Source organism: Carassius carassius, chromosome 3 (assembly GCF_963082965.1).
Source record: "Carassius carassius chromosome 3, fCarCar2.1, whole genome shotgun sequence".
Taxonomy (NCBI): domain Eukaryota; kingdom Metazoa; phylum Chordata; class Actinopteri; order Cypriniformes; family Cyprinidae; genus Carassius; species Carassius carassius.
The window spans coordinates 43,712,082-43,736,224 of record NC_081757.1 but is presented as its reverse complement, the minus strand read 5'-3'; the positions used below and the strand labels follow the sequence as shown (position 1 = coordinate 43,736,224).

Genomic DNA, 24,143 nt, shown 5'->3' with positions numbered 1-24,143 from the left:
TGTGTCATCGGGTGTCAGATAACGCTGACACGGATGCACACACTGTCTAAACGACTTGCTAGTGGAAGCCATGATGATAATAATAATAGATCGCTCTTACCGTTTTGGTCGTTTCTCTGATGCACGCTTCAAACAAAGCAGTCAATGAAGACGAAGAAGATGAGTGACGGGTCCTACGGGCGCGTATTTATAGTCGCGCTGGTAGTGACGTCAGAGGCTGTCGCCGGCCAACACGTTGGCGTTTTTCAAAGTATGCTTCAGACACGGGTCACGACGAGGTGTTCCCCATAGTGTCCCCTCAGAGGACGCAGTTCGAAGTTCCCTTGACAGGGAACCAGCAGTTATCAAAATCAAAATTTTGCTAAAAAAAAGTTTGCTAAAAACTTTTTTTTTTTTAATTTTCCATGCGTAGTCTTTAAACTTTTGCATCATTTAACTTGTTAAAGGTTGCAGATTTGGCTTTTTTAAGTAGTGCATCAGTGAAAGTCTCTTTGTAACAAATGCTTCATTTGGAGGCAATCATGACTTTTATTTTCACCTGACAAGAATTAAGCATCTCTGTGCTCAGGCTCGTACGACATTCTGTTTTGTTTATAGTGACCAAGCTGAAAATCATTTCACTATCTGCATTGCTGTGAAAAATCACACAAACCCCAAGCATAACTGTGGAAAGGTTTGCAAAAAGTTTCTTCCCTCCTGATTCCATCACACCTAATTCTCTCCAAGCTTCATCAGCCAGTTTGGTAAGAAAACCATCATTCAAGGTGGAGGACTGAAAGAGCTGAAACTCCTCCTCCACTTCATCCACTGTAACACCATTTCCCAAGAAGCAGGGGTACCTGTCTATGAAGTATGTCAGTGAGGAGAATTTGGCTGTTTGCCGTCTGCTTATATTAGCTATGCCAGCATGACGCAGCAATTTGTCCCCATAGGGAAATTTAGAGAGCATGTACTCAACTGCCGCAGTGGAATATTTCCTTACATCCCTGAAGAAAGCTGCAAGAGGTAAGTTAGCTTGACTTTTGATAAATTTCTTTGTGTCATGTCCAATTGACAGCTAATCATCAGGCAGCTGGTGTTCACTGAATTTGTACAGAGTGGGTTGGCATCATCTCTTTACTTCTTCATTCATTTATGTATGGTTGCCTCTTGGGGAAAGAATGCACGGGAGAGGAATGCAAGTGTGCAGGCAGACGAGACTGAACCGGGACCACTGAGTACTGCCTCAGGGGAACAGAGTGAAATCGAGATAATTATTCTCTCGGAGTGTGATGATTTTCCCCTGGAGCAGTCTCAGGATGAGATGCTGAAACGCGCTTTTGAACAGGTCAGGGCCATCGACGGTCAGCCTCTCCATCCTGGACAGCTGCTTGCCTGTCAATATTTTGCAATAATTAAAGATAGGTTGTATCGAGTGACCCAAGACACTCAGACAAAAGAAGATACAACCCAGTTATTAGTTCCTATGAGCCGCCGGGAAATGCTTTTCAGGCGGCTCATTCTAATCCAATGGCTGGCCATTTAGGACAAGGAACAACACTAAATCGCCTCATGACCCTTTTTATAAGGCTGGGCATTCACGAGAATGTGCACAGGTTGTGCGCGGCTTGTCTTGAATGTCAGTTGGTAAACCCACCGGCCACCCCAAAAGCACCGTTTTAATCGCACGCTTACGACAATGATTCGTAATTTCATTCAGGAAGATGCCAAAAATTGGGACAGATGGTTGGAACCCCTGTTGTTCGCTTTACGAGAGGTCCCGTAAGCCTCCACGGGATTTTCCCCCATCGAGTTGCTCTATGGTCGCCAGCGCAGGGGGTGCTGGACATCATAAGAGAGACTTGGGAGGATGGACCTACTCAATCTAAAAACGAAATTCAGTTTGTGATTGACCTGAGAAAAAAACTCCACACTTTGGGGCGGTTTTCTATGGAGAATTTGTTACAGGCCCAGTACAAACAGATCCGGCTGTATAACGTAAATTTGCACTGGGAGATAAAGTGCTTGTATTACTCCCAACATCAAGTTCAAAATTACTTGCAAAGTGGCAAGGACCATTTGAGGTCACACAGCAAGTTGGAGAGCTCAATTATGAGGTAATACGCTAAGAGAGGAGAGGAGCACGTCAAATTTATCACCTCAATCTCCTAAAAGAAATGGGATGAGGGAGAATCAGTGATATTGGTGACGGTGATTAGTGGAAAGGATGATCTTGGACCAGAAGCGAATATAAAAAAATATATATGTCGCTCTGGCCCCAGGGGGAGATCATCTCTCGCCCTCCCAGCTCATTGATTTGACTACATAACAGGCGGAGTTTGCTGACGTGTTTTCTCCCCTACCTGGCCATACCAATTCGAAACATTTGAACTTTGGCGTCAATTCGCGCCGCGTTAACCAATCAGGAGCCTGCTCAGGAGTCACTCATTCAACATGGAGGAATGACTGATGTTGTCAGTGAGCAGTCAACTGGAGCTTTACGACACAAGTATCATACATAAGTTCATATTCAGGAATAAAAAGGACCTCAATTGGAAGAGTGTGTTGTAATACACATTTAACTTTTGAGTCACGTACATGTTTATCGACCCGCGGCCTTCCCGCCGTTTTTTTACAACTATTTTCCCCCTAATATAGCCTACAGCTACTTTTTTGCTACCAAGATAATGTTTTTATTCAGAGGATGTGTGCTGGAAAAAGTGGAAAAGACCCGAGTGCTCGATCAACATCAGCCATCTTGCACACAGACAACCGCCTAGCAATTGCCCCTCCCACAAGAAGCGGATTTCGCCTCAGACGAGCGTCAAATTTACTTCAAACTCTTGCTTTTTAAAATCTTTTTAAAATTGCCGCTCTGCGCTCTGTCCAAGATCCGCCCGCTCGCGCTCCCCGCTCGCTCCCGCCTCACATGCTCTGAAGGCAAGTGGCAGTGTGATACTGTAAGCTACTATGCGAGCCGCCAGTTATAGCTTGACGAGCCGCATGCGGCTCGCGAGCCGTGCAATGAGTAACTGTGCTGTAGTGGAAAACGTAGGTTTTAAGAACATGCTTAATGTAATTGAGCCCCGTTACAATATTCCTTCACGAGCTCCTTTCAGACAGACCGTAATTCCTGCTTTGTTCCAAAAAACATAAGCCCTATAGAGAACCAATTGAGTAAAAACACACTCAATATAAAGAGTTATAGAGTTCCATATAAAAAGTTACATCTTTGTATTTGTTCATAACTAATATAACATTTTCATTTTTTTTTTATAAGGAGCTGTTTTTGTTTTATACAGTATGCTGCTAAGAAAACACCATAGAAGATGGGTAAAGAATAGCTCCATCATTGTTCAATGTAAAAAAAAAAAACTTACTTTGTTAGTTTTAATAAATAAAACATTTTTATAAAAATCAAGGACATTTATCTGCTAATTTTTTTCTTTTTGCTGTATCTAAAACGTACCGAACCGTACCGAACCGAACCGAACCGTGACACCAGTGTATTGTATCGAACCGAACCGTGAATTTTGTGAACCGTTACACCCCTAATATATATATATATATATATATATATATATATATATATATGACCTGGGCCCTCATTAACAGGAGACACATGTGCTGAAAACATCTGAAGTAAACTCATCAACAAAACCTGCTCCAGAGCCAGTAATGTTCAGAGAATGGGTTGCTATGGCTACATACTCTGAAGGTTATTTCAGATTTTGCATTCAAACGTTGAATTATTATTTACATATTCATAATCTAACCCAGGAATGTCACACGACCTGATTTCTGGAATACAGCAGAGTTCACTTTATAATACTTTTAACATAAATAGAGCTTTGCAATAGACTTCTGAGTGTGACAGCAGTATATGCACAATTCTAAACGTGCATTAAAGGGTTCACCCACATAGCAAAATTATGCCATTAATAACTTACCCTCATGTTGTTCCAAACCCGTAAGACCTCCGTTTATCTTTGGAACACAGTTTAAGATATTTTAGATTTAGTCCGAGAGCTCTCAGTCCCTCCATTGAAGATGTGTGAACGGTCTACTGTCCATGTCCAGAAAGGTAAGAAAAGCAAAAACTACGACTTTATTCAGCATTGTCTTCTCTTCTGTGTCTGTTGTGAGAGAGTTCAAAATAAAGCAGTTTGTGATATCCGGTTCGCGAACGAATCATTCGTTGTAACCAGATCTTTTTGAACCATTTCACCAAATCGAACTGAATCATTTTAAATGGTTCGCGTCTCCAATATGCATTAATCCACAAATGACTTATGCTGTTAACTTTTTTAATGTGCCTGACACTCCCTCTGAGTTCAAACAAACCAATATCCCGGAGTAATTCATTTACTCAAACAATACACTGACTGAACTGCTGTAAAGAGAGAACTGAAGGTGAACACCGAGCCGATCCAGAAAATAAAAAAAAACATAGACTTGTACACGAGTCAAGAACTGGTTGCATCGGACCAAAATGTATTTTCGATGCTCCAAAAAATTCTAACTGACCCTCTGAAGTCACATGGACTACTTTGATGATGTTTTTCTTACCTTTCTGGACATGGACAGTATACCGTACACACAGCTTCAATGCAGGGACTGAGAGCTCTCGGACTAAATCTAAAATATCTTAAACTGTGTACCAAAGATAAACCGAGTTCTTACGGGTTTGGAACGAAATGAGGGTAAGTAACTATTTGGGTGAACTAACCCTTTAAATAATAAAACAGTATTTACTCCACATAACTCTGAGATAACAACTTAATGACTTAATGCAGTGGTTCCCAACCTTTTTCAACTCGCGGCCCACACTGTCACAGTGTCTGGGTTGTGTCCCTGGGTTTCCACTAGATGTCCTCCTTTCTCACGGTGTCTGTCACCTTATCACTTCCTGTTCCCTTATTTGGTCACCTTCATCCTTGTTTAGTTAATTGATTGTTCCCCACCTGTCTCCTGTTTCCCCTTTATCCTTCGGTGTATTTATACCCGGTCTGTCTGAGTCTGTGTTACGGAGTCCTTGTTTAATGTTCATGTTAAACCAGTTGTCTTGCCCTTGCTGTGTGTTCTTATCTGTTTTGGTTTATGTTTGGATTCTCTGGTTTTGACCCTGCCTGGACTGTTTACCCTTTGGATTTGCCCTTTAATAAAGTCACATACCTGCACTTGGATCTCTCCCATGGTTCTTTGTAACACCGATCGTGACAGAAGGACTCCGTCACACTGAGATCCAGCGGTATGTCTTTTTCCCGTTCCCCAGCCAAGATGGCGGAGCGGAGAGCTAAGTATCTCCGGCTGATCGCCCTCCGCCAAGAGGGCAATGAGGTGGGTGCCCTGGCACAGGTGTTCTGGTCCCTGGCCGAGGGTATGGGATACAACGATGCGGCTCTGAAGGATTATTTCAACAGCGGGCTGGATGATCCAGTTTCTCAGGAGGAGATGGGGCATTTAGAGACACTGGAATTCTGGGAATTCGTGTACTTCTTGCAGCATAGGCTTCCGTGGGATGCCCCAGCCACTCCTGTCTCTTCCGCCAAGATGGCCGCTAACCCAGCGCCAATGCCCAAGTCAGTCACTGATCCAGATTCATGGCACAAGATGGCCGCCAGCTTAGAGCCACAGCACACGATGGCCGCCAGCCCAGCGTCACAGCACAAGATGGCCGCCAGCCCAGCGCCACAGCACAAGATGGCCGCCAGCTTGGAGCCACAGCACAAGATGGCCGACTCAACGCCTGAGTCTCCAGACAAGGTGTCACCGACTCGCCAACATAGAGGGCGGAGGAGGAGGAGACAGGCGTCTACCGTTCCTCAAAGCCCAGAGGACGTTCCCGAGGCGGTGCCCGATGCTGTTCCGGAGGCCGAGGATGTTCCGGAGGCCGAGGCGGTGCCCGATGCTGTTCCGGAGGCCGAGGCTGTTCCGGAGGCCGAGGCGGTGCCCGATGCTGTTCCGGAGGCCGAGGCGGTGCCCGATGCTGTTCCGGAGGCCGAGGCGGTGCCCGATGCTGTTCCGGAGGCCGAGGCCGTGCACGATGCCGAGGCGGTGCCCGATGCTGTTCCGGAGGCCGAGGCGGTGCCCGATGCTGTTCCGGAGGCTGTTCCGGAGGCCGAGGCGGTGCACGATGCTGTTCTGGAGGCCGAGGCGGTGCACGATGCCGAGGCGGTGCCCGATGCTGTTCCGGAGGCCGAGGCGGTGCCCGATGCCGAGGCGGTGCCCGATGCCGAGGCGGTGCCCGATGCCGAGGCGGTGCACGATGCCGTTCCGGAGGCCGAGGCGGTACCCGATGCCGTTCCGGAGGCAGTCCAGAGTCGAGTCAGGTGTCAGGGCCAGTCACCGAGTCAGGTGCCAGTGACCTCTCCAGAGTCAGGGCCAGTCACCGATGACCTCTCCAGAGTCAGGGCCAGTCACCGATGACCTCTCCAGAGTCAGGGCCAGTCACCGTTGAACTTTCGGAGTCAAGTCAAGTCACTGGGTGGTCTGCTGCTCCGCCCTGTTGGACTCCGGCATCGACCACAGGGGCGTGGTGGTCTTCTGCTCCGCCCTGGGGGGCTTCCGCTCTGACCACACGGACGTGGTGGTCTTCTGCTCCGCCCTGGGGGGCTTCCGCTCTGACCACACGGACGTGGTGGTCTTATGCTCCGCCCTGGGGGGCTTCCGCTCCGACCACACGGACGTGGTGGTCTTCTGCTCCGCCCTGGGGGGCTTCCGCTCCGACCACACGAACGTGGTGGTCTTCTGCTCCACCCTGGGGGGCTTCATGTTGTTTTTTCCTTTTGTTTTTGTGTTAATGTCTGTCTCCTCCCTCCTGGTCTTTCTGTGTTGTGTTACATTCTGGTGCCTGTTCCCCATGTCTTTCTTTTCTGGCCCTCCATCCCTCCCCCTGAGCCTCCACCTGTCCGCCTCCCTCCTGGTCTGTTTTATGTCTGTCGTGGAGCGTCTGGGAGCCGCTCCGTAGAGGGGGGGTTCTGTCACAGTGTCTGGGTTGTGTCCCTGGGTTTCCACTAGATGTCCTCCTTTCTCACGGTGTCTGTCACCTTATCACTTCCTGTTCCCTTATTTGGTCACCTTCCTCCTTGTTTAGTTAATTGATTGTTCCCCACCTGTCTCCTGTTTCCCCTTTATCCTTCGGTGTATTTATACCCGGTCTGTCTGAGTCTGTGTTACGAAGTCCTTGTTTAATGTTCATGTTAAACCCGTTGTCTTGCCCTTGCTGTGTGTTCTTATCTGTTTTGGTTTATGTTTGGATTCTCTGGTTTTGACCCTGCCTGGACTGTTTACCCTTTGGATTTGCCCTTTAATAAAGTCACATACCTGCACTTGGATCTCTCCCATGGTTCTTTGTAACACCGATCGTGACACACACACAATCAAATACATATGTTTGCGCGGCCCACTGCAAAAATATAAAAATAAAAATAACTGACCCCGCTATTTTTGTGTTAATAACTTAGTACTCAGAAGCTAGATTGTTATTTATTGAATGAACTAGGGCTGTGCGATTATGGACAAAAAAATAAATAAATAAATAAATATCGCGATTTCTTTGATCAATTTTGCTTTTTCGATTTTTAATCACAATTTTGACACACACAGATATGCTTTACAGTCATAAATGCATTCAGGATGAATTTGGAAAACATATTTCCAAAAAAAAATAATAATAATTAGAGCTTCATCAAAAAGTTGTAACGTATCTAGAACAGACATAAGTCAAACATTTAAAGACTTATGGCAAAAAAAAAAAAAAAATTATATATATTATATATATATATATATATATATATATATATATAAATAAATCTTTTGTCCAGGGACTTTTTTTCTTTTTTGTCATGCATTGTTCATAGAGTTCATTAATTGTTGCGGTGCCTCCGATGTTGAAATAGATTTGTTATACATTATACAGGTTCACATGTAGCCCTACTCTGTTCTGTCGGTGCAGAAGCAGCAAGGAGAGCGTATTATTGTTACGCGAAAGCACATTAAAATAATGCACGAGCACGAATGTCTCTGTTCGCACGCAGATTTACTTTGCTCTGTCACAAAACCAGACATGCTTGCTCAGATACACGCTGCTCTCGTCCGGAAAGAGTGTGAGCACTTAAAATGTGTCTCCTCTCAGTCAAACTGCGTCCTGTGCACTCACAACTCTCTCTATGCTCATGTGCTAGACATTAATTATTTTTGCATGCTTTTATTTCTAGCCTTTTACCGCATGCAGTGTGAACGCTCTGATCCGTTAACATGAGCTCGAAAAAAAGCGCATCACAGACAGAGTGTGAACCTTGAGTTACGTATGCATATGCCCAGTCTGTTCTGTTCTCACGCTAGGCGCAATGCATTCTGATTGGATCTGTTGAAGCTGCCATCATAACATAAAGGGTAGAAAGCTGACTAAAACATGACGGAGGAATAAACTCACGTAGCCATCGGGTTTCGTTTGACTGGCGTGCACACTCACAGGGACATGCAGTCATTTATTAAATAGCAACACCTGAACAGCATAATGAATGAACCACACCCCTTAGACAACAGTCATAATAAGAGCACATTCAAGGTCACCAATGTTCAACACCCCCACTTGCTCTTAGGCTGAATAACATACAGTTATCATGTACATTTACATCACACCCAAAATAAAACACACAAATCTATCAAGCATGGCTTTGGTTACAGGTTTGGTCAGAATATCTGCAAACATGGCTGCTGTAGGACAATATTCAATAGTTACCTTTCCATCTTCATGTGCAGATCGAACAAAATAATACTTATAATCATAATACTTAATATCAACATGTTTACACCTTTGACGGCATATAGGGTTCTTGGACAAAGCAATTGCCCCTTGATTGTCCTCATAAATTGTCACTGGTGTGTAAATACATTCATTGTCCATTTTGTTTAATAACTGGACAAGATATAGGCTTTCCTGTGCAGTAGCTGCCAAAGCCATATACTCAGCCTCACATGTGGAAAGAGCAACTGTGGATTGTTTCTTAGACTTCCAAGAAATAACAGGACCAGCGGCAGACAAACTAAAACAGTAACCAGTTGTACTTCTTCTATCATTTTGGTCTGCTGCCGGTTGCACTTTATTTTACAGTACGTGTACTAACATATACTTTTAGTGTACTTACAGTGTATTTATCTAAGAAAGTTCTGGTAATACAAGGTAACTACATGGGGTAGGGTTAGGTTTAGGGGTAGGTTCAGGGTTAGTACCTAGTTATTACATAGTTATTGTAATTACTATAATAAGTACATAGTATGTACATGAGGAACAGGACTGTAAAATAAAGTGCTACCCTGCTGCCCAATCAGCATCACTAAATGCAAAGAGATTAAGATTTACATAATTTATCCTATAACACAATTCCTTGTTCACAGTTCTCTTTAAATATCGCAATACATGCTTAGCAGCTACCCAGTGTTGGTTCTTTGGTTCAGAAAAGTGTTGTGACAGCTTACTGACAATGAAACCTAGATCTGGTCTAGTACAGGTCATTAGATAGATCAAGCTACCAACCACTTCTCGATACAGTTTTGGATCAACACGTTCACCTTCATTATCAAATTGCATTTTGTTTTCGCATGGAGTTGACCTTGGTTTACAATTAATCATATCAAACCTCTCCAAAATCTTAATAATGAACCTTTTCTGATTCATTTTTATTTCATCATCTCCTTGTGCAAAATCAATGCCCAGAAAATGTGTAAGTTTACTAAGATCTTTCATTTTAAATCTTTCCTCCAACATTTTTTTCACATTTCTGAGTGTCTGACTATCGCTTGCTGCAATAAGAAGATCATCAACCCAGACTATCAGTATGATTTTCTCACCTCCAGTTTGTTTACTGTAAACACAAGGGTCAGCAGGATTTTGAATAAAATAATTTTGAATCAGAAAATCATCTAGCATTTTATTCCAATTCCGCCCTGACTGTTTCAAACCATAAAGTGATTTGTTAAGTCTACAGACAAGCCTCTCACTTGTTTCTGACTTGACCTCAAATCCTTCTGGCTTTTCCATGTATAGTTCAGTATCAATAGGGGCATGCAAATATGCAGTCTTTACATCCATTTGATGCAATTCTAAACCATATTGAGCTGCAATTTGTATTAAGCTACGTATTGATGTCATATCAGCAGTTGGAGAAAAAGTTTCATTATAATCAATGCCTGCAACTTGACTATACCCTTTCGCCACATACCGAGCTTTGTATGTTGTTCCAACTGGGTTTTCCTTTACTGTGTAGACCCATCTGCCCCCACTATATTTTTACCTTCAGGTAATGTTGTAAGGGTAAACGTATCATTCTCCTTAAGAGAGTTCATCTCCTCCTGCATGGCCTTACTCCACAATTCTGACTCTGGTGAGCTTATAGCCTCCTTTAGAGTGTGGGGTACATCACATGCAACTCTATAACAATAATCAATACTGGTTAGTGCATGGTCATCATCACATTTTATTCCATACTCATAATCCCTCAAATACTGTGGAGGACTCTTCTCTCTCTGTGGATAACGCCTGCTCTCAACACTTTCCCTTTCACTTGTATTGGGGCTGAGTGTGGCATTCTGTCCCACTCTTTGTGAGAAACTCCACCAACCTGCTTTTGTTCACTTTTCCTTAGTCTGGATAGAAAACTAGATATGCAGGGCTATTCTTGTCATAACCAATGAAAATCCCTTTTTCACATCTAGAGTCTAACTTTTTCTTGTTCTGTTTGTATGCATAACACTTTGACCCAAATATTTTCATTCTTGAAAGATCAGGCTTCTTTCCAGTCAGCATATAATATGGGGTCTGTCCTACACGTCTGTTATAACATCTGTTGCGAATAGCAGCTGCAGTCTGGATTGCATACGTCCATAACATTTTTGGTAAGCTACTCTCGATTAACATACACCTTGCCATGTCAAGCAAAGTTCTCCAGCTCCTCTCAGCTGTCCCATTCTGATGGGGTGAATAGGGAGCTGAGGTTTCGTGTCTAATTGCATTTTTACTGAGCAGGGACTGAAATTCCTTGGATGTAAACTCGGTGCCATTATCAGATCTCATACATTTAATTCTGCCATAAGGTGAAACATCAGCAATGAACTTCTCTGTTCCTTTGACTGTATCACTCTTTGCTCTCAAAAATATGTAAATATGCACCTGAATAGTCATCAGTAAATACCAAGATATATATGAAACCATCTTTTGCTATCGGCTCCATAGGTCCAGCTAAATCTGTGTGCACAAGTCCAAGGGGAATTTTTGCTTTTTCAACTGCCTCCCTGTTCCTGCTCTGAACAAATTTACCCTGTGTGCACACTTCACATTTTAGATTAGACATTTCAGTTCTACCTTTGATTTTCATCCCCTTTGTAACATTTTCCAGCTTCAACACATCCTCATAATTACAATGACCGAGAATTTCATGCCATGTGTGGATATTATAACATCCATGACATTGATTAACATCATCTGTAACAGTGCTTAAATAGAACAGTCTATCATACACCTGGATGTTAAATGTTACACCGTTCTTATGAACAAGTCTGTTCTGACCTTCTTTGAAAATGACCGTCGCTCCCTGGGACGTCGCTGCCTTGACTGAGAAGATGTCCTGTGGAAAAGATGGGACGTACAGCGCCCCCATCAGCATCGTTTCCACCACTCGACCTTTGTTGTCTCTCAGGCGAACTTTGGCTGTACCTTTCCTCAAGGCGATACCGCTGGTCTTCTCTCCATCAGCCAGCTCTAGGATGTGCTTGTGTGGCTCAAAACTTTTGTCAAAGTCCTTGAACTGTGTGATGTCCCGGATAATATGCGACGTGATGACAGATGTCTTTACCTGTAAGAAGTGCACAGAGAATGATCCGTCCCAGCAGACACATGTGATGCTTATCAGCCATTTTCTGTTTCTGTCAGTCTTTCTTTTCACTCTATAATTAAAGCTCTTGTTTTTAACACCATCATCTCATCCTGTGGGTGTTAACTTTCTCTGATCTCACCAACTGATCACTGAGTTGCATTTCACCCACACTACACTGATGAAGAAAATACATTTCTATTAAATATACTGTCCAGCAGTTAGGTGTTTTTGATTCTATCTTATAAAGTGACAACCGAAACGCAACTCTGCTATTTTCAAAAGTGCACTGGAATTAACTGATACAGTATAACTGTAGATATTAAAAACAAACATACTGTAAACACAAAGCATCTGCATCAAAAACTAGACTATCCAATTGTTAAATGTGAGACAAAATCATCACAATTAAAAGTACCAAAGTCTTCAGTCTGTGTGCATTGAATTTATTTAATACACAAGTCTCACAATTTGAATTGAATTACTAAAATAATTGAACTTTTCCATCACATTCTAATTTACTGAGATGCACCTGTGTGTGTGTGTGTGTGTGTGTGTGTGTATATATATATATATATACACTTCAAGAATTCTAAAAGAAATGTATTTATTATCAAAAGTATCCAAATCTTCTGGCAATGCATTCATTTTCAAATATTTATTCATTGAAGTACTTAAATAAGAGTCAATATAACCATCAAAGTAGTAGAATCAATAAATCATAAAATGACTCCATATAGTCATTATTTCTTGTGTTTCTTCAATACTAACTCTCAGCTCTTACTGCTGTTAAATTAAGCATTTCTGAACATTTCTCCATTACTCACAAATGCCTCAAGCATGAAAATATTTTAAAAGAGAATGTTAAAACAGTTACATTGCAACATATTTACAATGAAAAACTATTGAGCTTTAAGTCCCTCACAGACACAATCTGCTCACTAACAGAAATAGTTTTGCACAAACTCCACTGTATCCTAAATATTTGAACACATATAATCAATAGGTTTCTGTATGATGTCTAACAAATCTGCACAAGAATAATTCACTGCAAATATACATTTGACAGAATGCTTCATGTCGTACATTTATTACTGACAAATACAATATGATATTATAAGTGTTAATGAAAGCAGCTACTCAAGTGTTCAACACCACATTATCATTCACGTCTTGATAACCATTTAAATAATTACATAACTTTCTGTTTTCATAATTAGATAACTAGTCTGCAGTAATCACTCAAGAAAACAAATGATTAAATAAGAATAATCTAAGAGAGAAAATGTATTTTATTTTATTTTTACAAGCATAGAGATTGATGCATAATCCAGAATCATTAATAAACACACTAACATTAATTCAGCAAGCAGACATCTACTTTGAAATAAACATCACAAACTGACCAAAAGATTACAATCACATCACCACTTGAGACCGTTTGTTAAAATATGAGACAGTATTTACAATGGGACTGAATGAAACCCTTAGGAGTCAATAATATAAGGTTAATATTCCTACATGACTGATATTAGGAGGTCTTTGTATAATTAATGACTGTTTAAATTATTTCTGATGGTTCTTGTTCACAAATGTAAGTTAACTGCAGTCATCCTGAGGTTCAACTGTTGCTTGTGTGATAAAAGAATAAATCACTTTATCTTCATCATGAACCTGCATGAACATCACAAATATTGTCAAACATGATGCAAGTGTTAACACACAAATATTACAGCATGATGTTAGAGCCTAAAAATAAAATGATATAGTTGTACAAACTGTTAAGAGAAGGTGGTTGGCAATAGTGAGCATCAACAGAAGAACAGGGAAGTGTTTTACTCACCTTGTTCTTTTTAGCTCTGATTTTACGGTTTGTGGCAATCTCAGTATAAGTCACATCATCTTTCTGCTCCTAAACATTAATGGAAACATACTGAAGTTATGATTGCACAGTTGGTTCCAATATTTTTATTCCCAGTCAACACGTGAGATCATGCGATAATCACAGTGATCACAGGATCCTCATACTGCGATCCCCACAGTGACTAATACATGAGCTCATTATGGATTCAATTTTGACCATGTTGTAAGGAGGCAGTTTAAATATCATTCAGTTGGAATAAGATAATCTACATCTATAAGATTCCTAAATGTTTTGCATTCCTAAATGTCCAAGGCATCCCGAAAAGCCTGCAATACAAGCCTTTTGGACTGATGTGTCAATTAAATGGTTTTGCTTTAAATACTGTCAGTCGTTGTGCCAACACACTGAAAAATATCTTGCTGTCAATGTTCAGCAGGTTTATCTGGCAGAACGGTTCAATACAGGGTGAGTTCTTTTCTACTGGGATGAACACACATCACACTCTTCGTCAGGATTTCAGGGATGATTTGCTTCTCCCTTGCCACTTTCATATTTTTTCGCAGAATTTTCCAAACATCTGGAGCATTCTTATAGACACTATATGGTACGCCATTAGGACCTGGTGCGAATGCTGATCTTGCTTTTTTCACTACCTGCTTCAACTCACTCAGCTTAGGAAGGCTGATATCAAACTAACAATCAGTATTGATTGTTCTCAAATGCTCTTCAACTGGATATTTAGATGTTTTCAGGGATCCATTCTTCTCCTTCCTGAATCTGACTTTCACAAACTTAAAAAGGGTCTTTTAAAAATCAGTTCTTGTTTTTTCTTTCTTCTTTCTTCGCATCCATAGGCTTTTTAGTCGTTAAGTTTGCCCCTGTCTTTAGGTTGCATATCAGTATTTATGATTTGTTATACTTCCCAAATCAATAGATTACATTACTAACTCAGGATCATATTTCAGTACAAGCATGTTTTGTAGAAGCATGGATGCTAGATTTGTTTAATATTTTGTTTAATTAATAGTTATTTTCACCTGTAAGGATGTTAGCAACTGATTGCAATGACATGTGTTTCAGGATGTGTCAAGTCTTTCCAAGGGGACAAAGAAATCGAAGTTAAGAACTAAAAATGAGTCACCAAAACAACACCGGAAGCAGAAAGTATCTGTTAATTTTAAATGTTTGTCAAAAGCCAACACTAAACTGAAAATAGCTCAGAATGTGCTCCAGTTGTATTGTAAACAATGGCATCCTTTATATTGCTTATCAATAATCAATATTAATGAAGAAGATCGCGCAGAACCTGTACAAGCACGGCTCTCAATGGTATGTTTGTTTGTTGTTGTCTCATACTTTTAGATACGCTGTTGCTTGTAAATGCTACTGCTTCTGTTAGATTTTAATATACAGTTTTATTCTGATTAAAGCTTTAATACAGCACAGCAACCATACGCATGTCCATGTATAACGCTTCTCTATGGGATGAAATTGGACTCAAAATGATTAATACTGTAGATGCACGCAAAAATATCAATGTTATACATGTATTTTATGAACCACAAACAAATGCCTTTCAATTTGATTAGGGATTAAATGATTGTGCAGTGATTTTACATATACAGACATGTTTGCAAATAAAAATGTTCTGTTCATTAATATATCATAAATTGCTCATGCAAAAAGGAATCCATGCATATGTGGATTAATTAATGCACGCGTGCATTAATTGACATCTAGTTCGAGTCGATCTTGTTCGGTTCATTTGGATTTTGAGACTTCATTTTCGCAGTTTTCAGCATTTCACGTCCCACACACACACACACAGCTACTGACGAACAAGGCCCAGTGCAATTCACTAACGTGTACACGATTTGAAAAATTTGCAAATGTGCGTCACTACACTGAAACAAATGCTTTTCAGTCGGTGTCTGTAGAGGAGTTAAGATTTACATTAATGTGCAGCATTTTGTTCAAATAGAGAAATATTTGTGAATACAAACGTTATAGTTTGTATTAAAATGATCATAATTTGTGCATGTACGGATTAAAATGTGCCTTTGTTGATCAGGCAACGCGTGTGCATTCATTCCCGTCTCTTCTGGGTCGATTCTATTCTGGCCAAATTAATATAATATATTTTGTGTCAAGTTAGAAAATGTTCAATAAAACATATTTATTGTATTTCTACAGGCAGAGGAGAATAGCCAAACCAAAAAGAAACAAAGAACACACAATGTAACATTCATAAACTGTACACAACGTAATGCGCACGTGAGTGGGGCTGTAGTGCCATCTAGTGGTCGCTGTTTTTCTTTGGTTTAGATGCACGTGGATCGCGAGCTGTGTGTGTGTGGATTAGGCAAGGCTCAAAGGGCGGAATTAAAGTCACAAAATTCAAATGAATCAAATAGAATTGACGTGAATGAATGCACGCGCGTTGCCTGATCCACACATGCACATTTTAATCCGTACATGCACAAATTATGATCATTTTAATAAAAAACTATAACGTTTGTATTCACAAATATGTCTCTATTTGAACAATATGCTGCACATTAAAGGCCATGTTGCAGGTTAACCACCACTTTCGATTAATGGGTACATAAATCACTTAAGATATGTATATCATTTTTAAAATGTCTCAAAAGTAGTCTTAAAGACCTATTTTTTTAGTTTTTGGTATTAACGGTTTTTTATGCAACTCGGCGATGACGTCACGTTGGGGAGAAGTCGAGGAAAGGTAGCCTCAGTCTAGTATGATGCCGCGTTCCAGGCAACCCGTAACCCGTGTTTTTCCAACCTTAAACCCGTGAAAGTGCACAGGAACGGCAATCAAACTCGTTACTTCCCACCCGTGAACTCGTGTCTCGTACTAGATCGATGTACTCTGAGTTCCGAGGTCACACAGCACGCGAAAACAACAATGACAGCCCCTACGGATAATACTGCCTACGGATGCAGTTTATGCAAGTGGAACACGTTGAAAAAACGATTTTAGGTCAATGTACCGTTGCAATTAAAAAATAATAATCTAGTTACAATTCCTTGCACTCAGAAAGTTTGGCGTAACTTGCCTGGAACGGTACAAAGTCGTTAGTCGTGGTATGAAATAGTGATTACGAGCTCCAAAACCTGCCTGGAACGCAGCATCAGAACTAACGTTATAGTGACTGACTGGGATGAGGAAGAGGTGGCAAGAGCCAACATGTATGATGACCTGCAGCTGTGTAATTTCAAACCTGCCAGACGTGAGAGGGCAAATGAGGAATTGCCAAGAACTGATGTCCGTCAAAGCTTATTAAATGCATGGTCCGAAGAGAATGAGTGGAGAGTTGGTGAAGTGTCCTGGTGAGTTGCTATCGTTAAGCATCGCAGCAATGAGCACTGGAGCTAGTCTACGAGCAGCAGTGCACAATAACGACACACACACACACACACACGCACACACACACACACACATATATATATATATATATATATATATATATATATATATATATATATATATAATTATTATTATTATTATTATTATTATTATTATTATTTATTTATTTATTTTTTTTACTGTAATTGAGTAGCACCGAGTGAAAAATCAACGTTTTCTTTATATCTAGTGGCAGTGATCATGACATTAGTTCAGATAAGTACCGGTAACCTTTGTCATAGTGTCGTAGAACTGATAAACGTTGTCTTTGTCATCTAGAAATAGAAGGCATCAGCTATATGGACGTTTCTAAGCGTTTATCTCTTCCTCCGGTGAAAATGTTGTTGCAAACGTAGCCGCGTGTGTATCGCTGTGTTTGGCAGGTGCTTGTGTGGGCGGTGCTGTCCCATGGAAACTGCACTGAAAAGCTTGTGCTGTAGGGAAGTGAGTGCGTTTGGGTCGCTGTTGGTCGATATCTATCTATCTGTCTGTCTGTCTATCTATCTATATATGTAGTCTATCTATCTATATATATCTATGTATTTATCTATTTATCTATAATCTGCGCTATCTGAATACTCTCGTCTACTACTCGTCTCTCTCTATATACCAAGGCGGGCTTTGGTAAATTCTCTCCCCAACGTGATGTGATGCAATGCATTATGGGGGAAAGGAGACCGCTGTAAGATAGTACCTACTTTTTAGTATTATATTCCGTTTTGTGATAGCCAACAACATAAAATACAATGGATAACAGTTTAAATGTTTATTACCATCAAGCAAATTGCACAAATTCGTAAAAAAATTTGCCCTGCAACACGGCCTTTAATGTAAATCTTTGAAAAGACACCGATTGAAAAGCATTTGTTTCAGTGTAGTGACGCACATTCACAAATTTTTCAAATCGTGTACACGTTATTGAATTGCACTGGGCCTTGTTCGTCAGTAGCTGTGTGTGTGTGTGTGGGACGTGAAATGCTGAAAACTGCGAAAATGAAGTCTCAAAATCCAAATGAACCGAACAAGATCGACTCGAACTAGATGCCAATTAATGCACGCGTGTCACCCGATCCACATATGCATAGATTCCTTTTTGCATGTGCAATTTGTGATATATTAATGAAGAACAGAACAATTTTATTCGCAAACATGTCTGTATATGTACAAATCGCTGCACAATCATTTCATCCCTAATCAAATTGAAAGGCATTTGTTTGTGGTTCATAAAATACATGTATAAAATTGATGTAGCACATTGATATTTTTGCGTGCATCTATTAATCTTTTTGAGTCCAATTTCATCCCATACTTCTCATTGCTTTGTGAAAGTGTATAAATGGAACAGTGTGTTGGTGCTGATCTGACAATCTGAATAAGAGCGAGAGAGATAGAGAGAGATGTAGAACAGGGCGACGCGAGGAACAGGATTGAGAACCGCTGCTTTAGAACATTGGTTTTGAAATTTGTGAATCCATTAGAATCATTACAAGACCCCTTTGTTGCATGTTCCAGAGGGCGGAGTTTATCTGGGTTTGTGACATAACAAACCTGGGAAGAAGCTCCTTGTAGTCCCTTAGCAGCCGTTTTAGTAGGCATTAAACAGACAGAATTTTAAAAAACTATATCTCTGTTTGCATTGAATGTTCAGCGCTGCAGCGTTGCAAATATTGTTTATGTTCAAACAGCAACATTACACAATAACTAACATTAAAAAAGTGAAATTGCAATCATCCACCACTTTAAATTTGGCCCTATTGTAATTTTTTTCTGAAGTAAATAACCTTATTAACAAATATTCCTAAGCTGTTTTATTTAGGCTAATACTTGGAAATTGTTTAAAGTTTTCAAGTCCATTTATTAGTCCATTTGTAGCACGCAAGGCACTCAATTATTGCAGCTTTGTGCTTTGTTACTACAAAGTCTCAGTCTTTAAACATCGAACAATAAATGTGTTTTGTTTGTTTCCCTGTGCACCCCTCATGCCACCCCCCATATAATTTATTAACAAGTAACTGTAACACTTTACAATAAGGTTCAATTAGTTAATGTTGCCTATTAAATTACATTATTATTGTAAAGTACTATGTAAATAATGTATTTTGAGCGTTCACTTGAAAATTATTAACGGTTTGATACGAATGATACATAAGCTTTATGAGCAAAAATTACAGTTTTCATAAAAAATGCAAGTGATCAATCTGATGCCTCCACGTCCTGCAAAAAGCTAGCTTTAGCTGCATGATTGGAAATGCATGTAAAGCGGGAATTTATAGTCTCACCTGGCTCCGCTTCGCGAGCCTCCGCTGACTGCGCGCACCTTCGCACACGGATGAGGCTTTTATACAGTGTTGCCAGTTTGTCATCAAACTTTCTCATTGTAGCGCGCGCGCACACCAAATTTTGCAGAAACAAAAAATTGCAGGAAATTTTCATGCGCTGTGACCTCACGCTGACCATAGCAGCCTATAAGAACACAGTAAGTGTGCAGTGACCTCACGTTGTGACCACACCATGAGAATCATGTGAGCTCATGGTGACATCACTGTGAGATCAAATTAATGACTGGGTTGTTATCAATGACATTTAAATAGAAACAGTTCATATACTAACTTTTCATTCAGCTGATGCATTTATCTAACCTGACTAATAAAAGTAGAGATATAACTGAGACAGTCTGGTCTGGAGCAGTGATTATAGACGTAATAATAGCTAGCTAATGTATCAATCATGAGTCACTGGTATTATGATACTTACCACAGAGTCATTAGTCCCTTTTCTGTTATCTGAAAAACAATGGGAATATTTATGATAGCTCACCAACAAAAAATAATGCAAACGATAAATTATAAAAGTCTAGATGAATTATAATAAGATAATACATGTTCTTGTTAGTTTGTAGATTACTGTTCACTCAAGCCAAACATTTGATCACACCACATATTTAACATCACATCTTAGCAGATTTCCGTTATGAAACTGAAACTGATGATAATCTCTAAATATGTGTAAATGATTTAAACTCTAAATACTCACCAGCTCTTTTTTTGCGAATCACCCAAAGAATAACAGCAGTAACCAGAACAGCCAACACAACAGCAACAACAATCATGATCACTGACGGAGAGAATATATAGAGAGACACATTCAGATTCAGATGAACACAACAGCAGAACATCTACTGTATATCACTGTCTTTGAAATCAAACATTTAAAAACAACTACTACGACAGATACATAAAATCATAAGTAACATGATTGTTTTGGGTTGTTTGGAGACTTGATTTCTCAGTGACATTATGAAAGAATTCTGGATTGGTGGATTGGTGTTGATGAACAAGAGACATGACATGAAGTCAGAGTTATGATCAGCTGTTCTAACATCTCCACAGAGAATCTGTTCTGTATTTAGAAACGGATTCTAGAAGAACAACAGAATGTGAATAAAACCACTGAAATCACTCACAAACACACAGAAACTGACATCAGTGCTTTTGCTGATTTTATAGAGGAAGGTTTTTTAGTTCAGATTCACCATATTCAACAACGATATTTTAATGCATGAACACAAAATAAACCTTACAGACATTCCCTTCACAGGACTGAATTTGATTTATTTCAACTGTTATTTTAAAGCAGCTCCATATCAGTGTAACTCTCTGTTGAGGTGCTGTGTAACAGAAATTTAATTAATAAGGGCTCACTAAGTGATCATTAAACCACTGAGATGAGTAAGACATATAGAAATACCTCTCTGTGTAGCTGTTGTCTCGGGGGTTTGAGGAGTCTGTGTCTCTGTATAAGGAGGAGGATTTCAGTTCTGATGCATCATATTTGATCAAATACATCTTAGCTCTGTTTGACTTCATTGTTCATTGACTGATGTGTGTCAGTGATCATGTACCTTGTTCTGGAGAAGCTGCTGTAGTTTGACTGGATTTCTTCTCAGAGTTTGAGCTGCTGACTGGAATCAGTGTTGAATCAGCTGAAGCTGCAGAAGAGGAATGATCTGAACTTTATTATTATTATTATTATTATTATTAGTATTATTATAAATACATTACTAAAAACTGAAAGTAAGACTCAGGCAGCTAAAGCTCACACAGACAGTTAAGGACAAGGAGGAGAAACACAGACAGAAATGTAAAAATGTAAGGTTAGACGATGTTTATTTGTCATGCATTCAAAAAAAAAAAACACATTTTGTTATCTATTTAAAGTAACTAAAGTGTAGACAAGACACAGTGCATATCTGAAGGCATCACTGATGATCTTGTCTCCTGAGTTCTGTTCAGTGATAATAGAAGTAAGACTTTGCAGAGGAATCTCTTTTGATCAGAAACAGCCCTGATTACAATATAAACACATGAAGTTATTAATACCTCAGTTATATGAGAGTGAAACACAGTGAGCCGCAGCCAATAAACCTTCAGTTTGATCTGAATCAATGACATATAGACTCTTCTGAAACTGATTAACCTCTTAACTTCCCCCCTCTGAACCCCCCCTTTCTGAACATAGACATGAAAGTGTGCTATTAACACTTAAATTGTTATAATTCATTAATATATTCATGAATGTTTTGAAATACATACTTGAGGTTGGTCTCTTTTTAAAGAAGACAATAAGAAGAATAGAAAATGAAAGTATAAATAAGTTATAGAAGTTTACATTTATTGTACTGTTTTTATATTATATCATATAAAATAAATATTTTACGAAATAGGTTTTAAAAAAACGAGGTTTCTATACAATTTTGTTCAGGTGTGATACATTATATAGCCACCGGGTGCCATACAAACTCCACTGATTTCTTTTTTTAATGCATTTTTGTGTCACAAATGTATAAGTTTCTTTCTCAATGTTACTTCTATCACGAAAAAATAGAATCTTGATAATCAGACCTTCCCAATGATATGTATTTTGTCAAGATTGTAAAGATTTTATTTGAAAAGACTGTAATAAATGTTGTAATATGACACCGTCACTAAGGGGAGGAGTCTGCTGACAGATTTTAAAGTACCATTTCATTGCAATGTAAACAATTGGAAATTGTTTTATCAGGATGAATTTTGAGGTTTTAATCTTTCAAATGATACATAACTTATGATGATTACAAAAACATGATAGGAAAAAGTAAACGTAAAATATTTGTTGTAATACTGTTATGATGTCTATATTTTGAAGTGCACTCTTGTCATAATTTAATCTATTACTGTTTCTACATAATTATTAACATCAAACAGTGGTAAAATATCTATTTAGGAATCTCATATAGTTTGTGATGATCAGATCAGGATTTAATCATAATATACTGAAGTGAGCGTGTGTCAGTTTGCGGGGTTAAAGAAATGTAGTGTTGTTATCTGAACACATGTCAGTGTATCTGAGTGAGGTCTTCAGGTCACAGTAAACATTGATCTTAACAGCTGATTCTGGACCTGCTTGTGTAGGAGCTGCAGCTGATTTAGAGCTGGTGACTGGAGACGGTGGCTTTGTTTCGCTTGGAGCTGGAAAAGATGAAGGTTCAGATACGTCACAGACTACCATCATATTTAAATGACTGATGATTAATTGTTCATATAAATCATTTACTTGGATACTTGACAGTATATGTGGCTGAGGTCTTCAGTTGATCTCTGTGTTTAAGCTGACATCTCCACTCTCTGTTGTGATCTTCATCCAGGAGTGTTGTAGTCAGAGAGATGAGACACTGTTCTGAGGAGAATGAGATCTGAAATCTGGAGTCTGTGTGCAGATTCACACCGGCCTGATTCACCCAGATCAGATCAAGACCCTCAGAACGGACTAAAGTATCACAAGAGACTCGATCATCATAATATAACTGACAGGAGAGAGTCAGAGAGCGGCCTGATCTGGTCTCAGACTGTGAGGATGATGAAGACACTGAAACAGAAAATCAGACAGAGATTACATGACAATATTACTGTTTAATTCACCATATAATCATAATATTCACAGAGACACTGACCATGAAGAACATGCAGAAAAACTTGTGCATCAGCTCCTTGTTGTGTTTTATTCACATATTGTCTGCAGGAGTAATGTCCACGATCTTCTTTTGTGACTTTCTTGATGTTCAGAGAGCAATCAGAGTCCAGACTCAGTCTCTCGTGTCTCTCTGTGTCAGTCTTCTTTATTCCTAAAGTAATCAGTTCAACTGTCTCTGACGGTCTGCCATAGATCCATGTAGTTGATGTACAGCCAGAAAGAGCTTTATTACAGGACAGATGGACATCTTCACCAGAACTGAAGAACACTTGAGTCACGTCTGCTCCACTGATACCTAAAGATAATAATAATAATAATAATAATAATAATAATAATAATAATAATAATAATAATGTGGGTTAATGACTTGATTATGAAATCACTGATCTGATTCTTTAAACAAACTGTGGGTTTAAAAATGAAAATATTTTCAATTTAGATGTTTTGAGGGATTAATAATAGAATATATTTAACACAATTATCCTGTTCAATGTAATTTACCGTTATTATATCAAATCTATGACTCTTATTGTCTTCTCACTACATCTAAAACATTGTGTCAGAGAAGAGTTCAATCATTCATTCAAATATAAAATTGATTTTTATTATTATTATTATTATTATTATGAAAAAGAGCTTGTTTGATCAAAAGCAACTCTTAATAATATCTCATATTAAACCAAAGCTGTTTTTAAAGCACATGTGTGTGTTTCATAAGGTTTTAAAGTTGTGTCCTCTCTTTCTGTCAGCAGCGTCAGATCTTGATTAAAATGTAAAATCATCAGGGAATCTGAGGGGCAGCTGTTTCTCTGAAGGACCTCGTCACATTCCTCCCATATTTGAGATAATTCTCCTGAAGCAGATTCTGTTAGCGTCAACAGAGAACTGCTTCATCAACTCTACGTATTTGTATTGTGAAAGAAATACCACATTTGTCAACACTGTCAGATATTTGTTGAGTAATTGTTTGTTGGAAATGTTAAAAACCAAA

The 24,143-nt window shown here is 39.4% G+C and overlaps 1 protein-coding gene and 1 long non-coding RNA gene across 3 annotated transcripts in view; one reads left to right on the top strand and one right to left on the bottom strand.

The window, feature by feature from the left end:
• LOC132127750 (uncharacterized) overlaps positions 1–24,143 on the top strand; it is a 461,390-nt gene that overhangs the window by 268,328 nt on the left and 168,919 nt on the right. The window lies entirely within an intron of this gene.
• LOC132127618 (obscurin-like) overlaps positions 1–24,143 on the bottom strand; it is a 499,117-nt gene that overhangs the window by 467,405 nt on the left and 7,569 nt on the right. The window contains exons 2-6 of the mRNA XM_059539573.1: positions 23,133–23,447; positions 22,736–23,047; positions 22,582–22,650; positions 21,045–21,131; positions 20,891–20,935 (exon numbers count right to left, since the gene is read on the bottom strand). Of these exons, the coding sequence (XP_059395556.1) occupies positions 20,891–20,935; positions 21,045–21,131; positions 22,582–22,650; positions 22,736–23,047; positions 23,133–23,447 (828 nt within the window). The remainder of the gene's footprint in view (positions 1–20,890; positions 20,936–21,044; positions 21,132–22,581; positions 22,651–22,735; positions 23,048–23,132; positions 23,448–24,143) is intronic.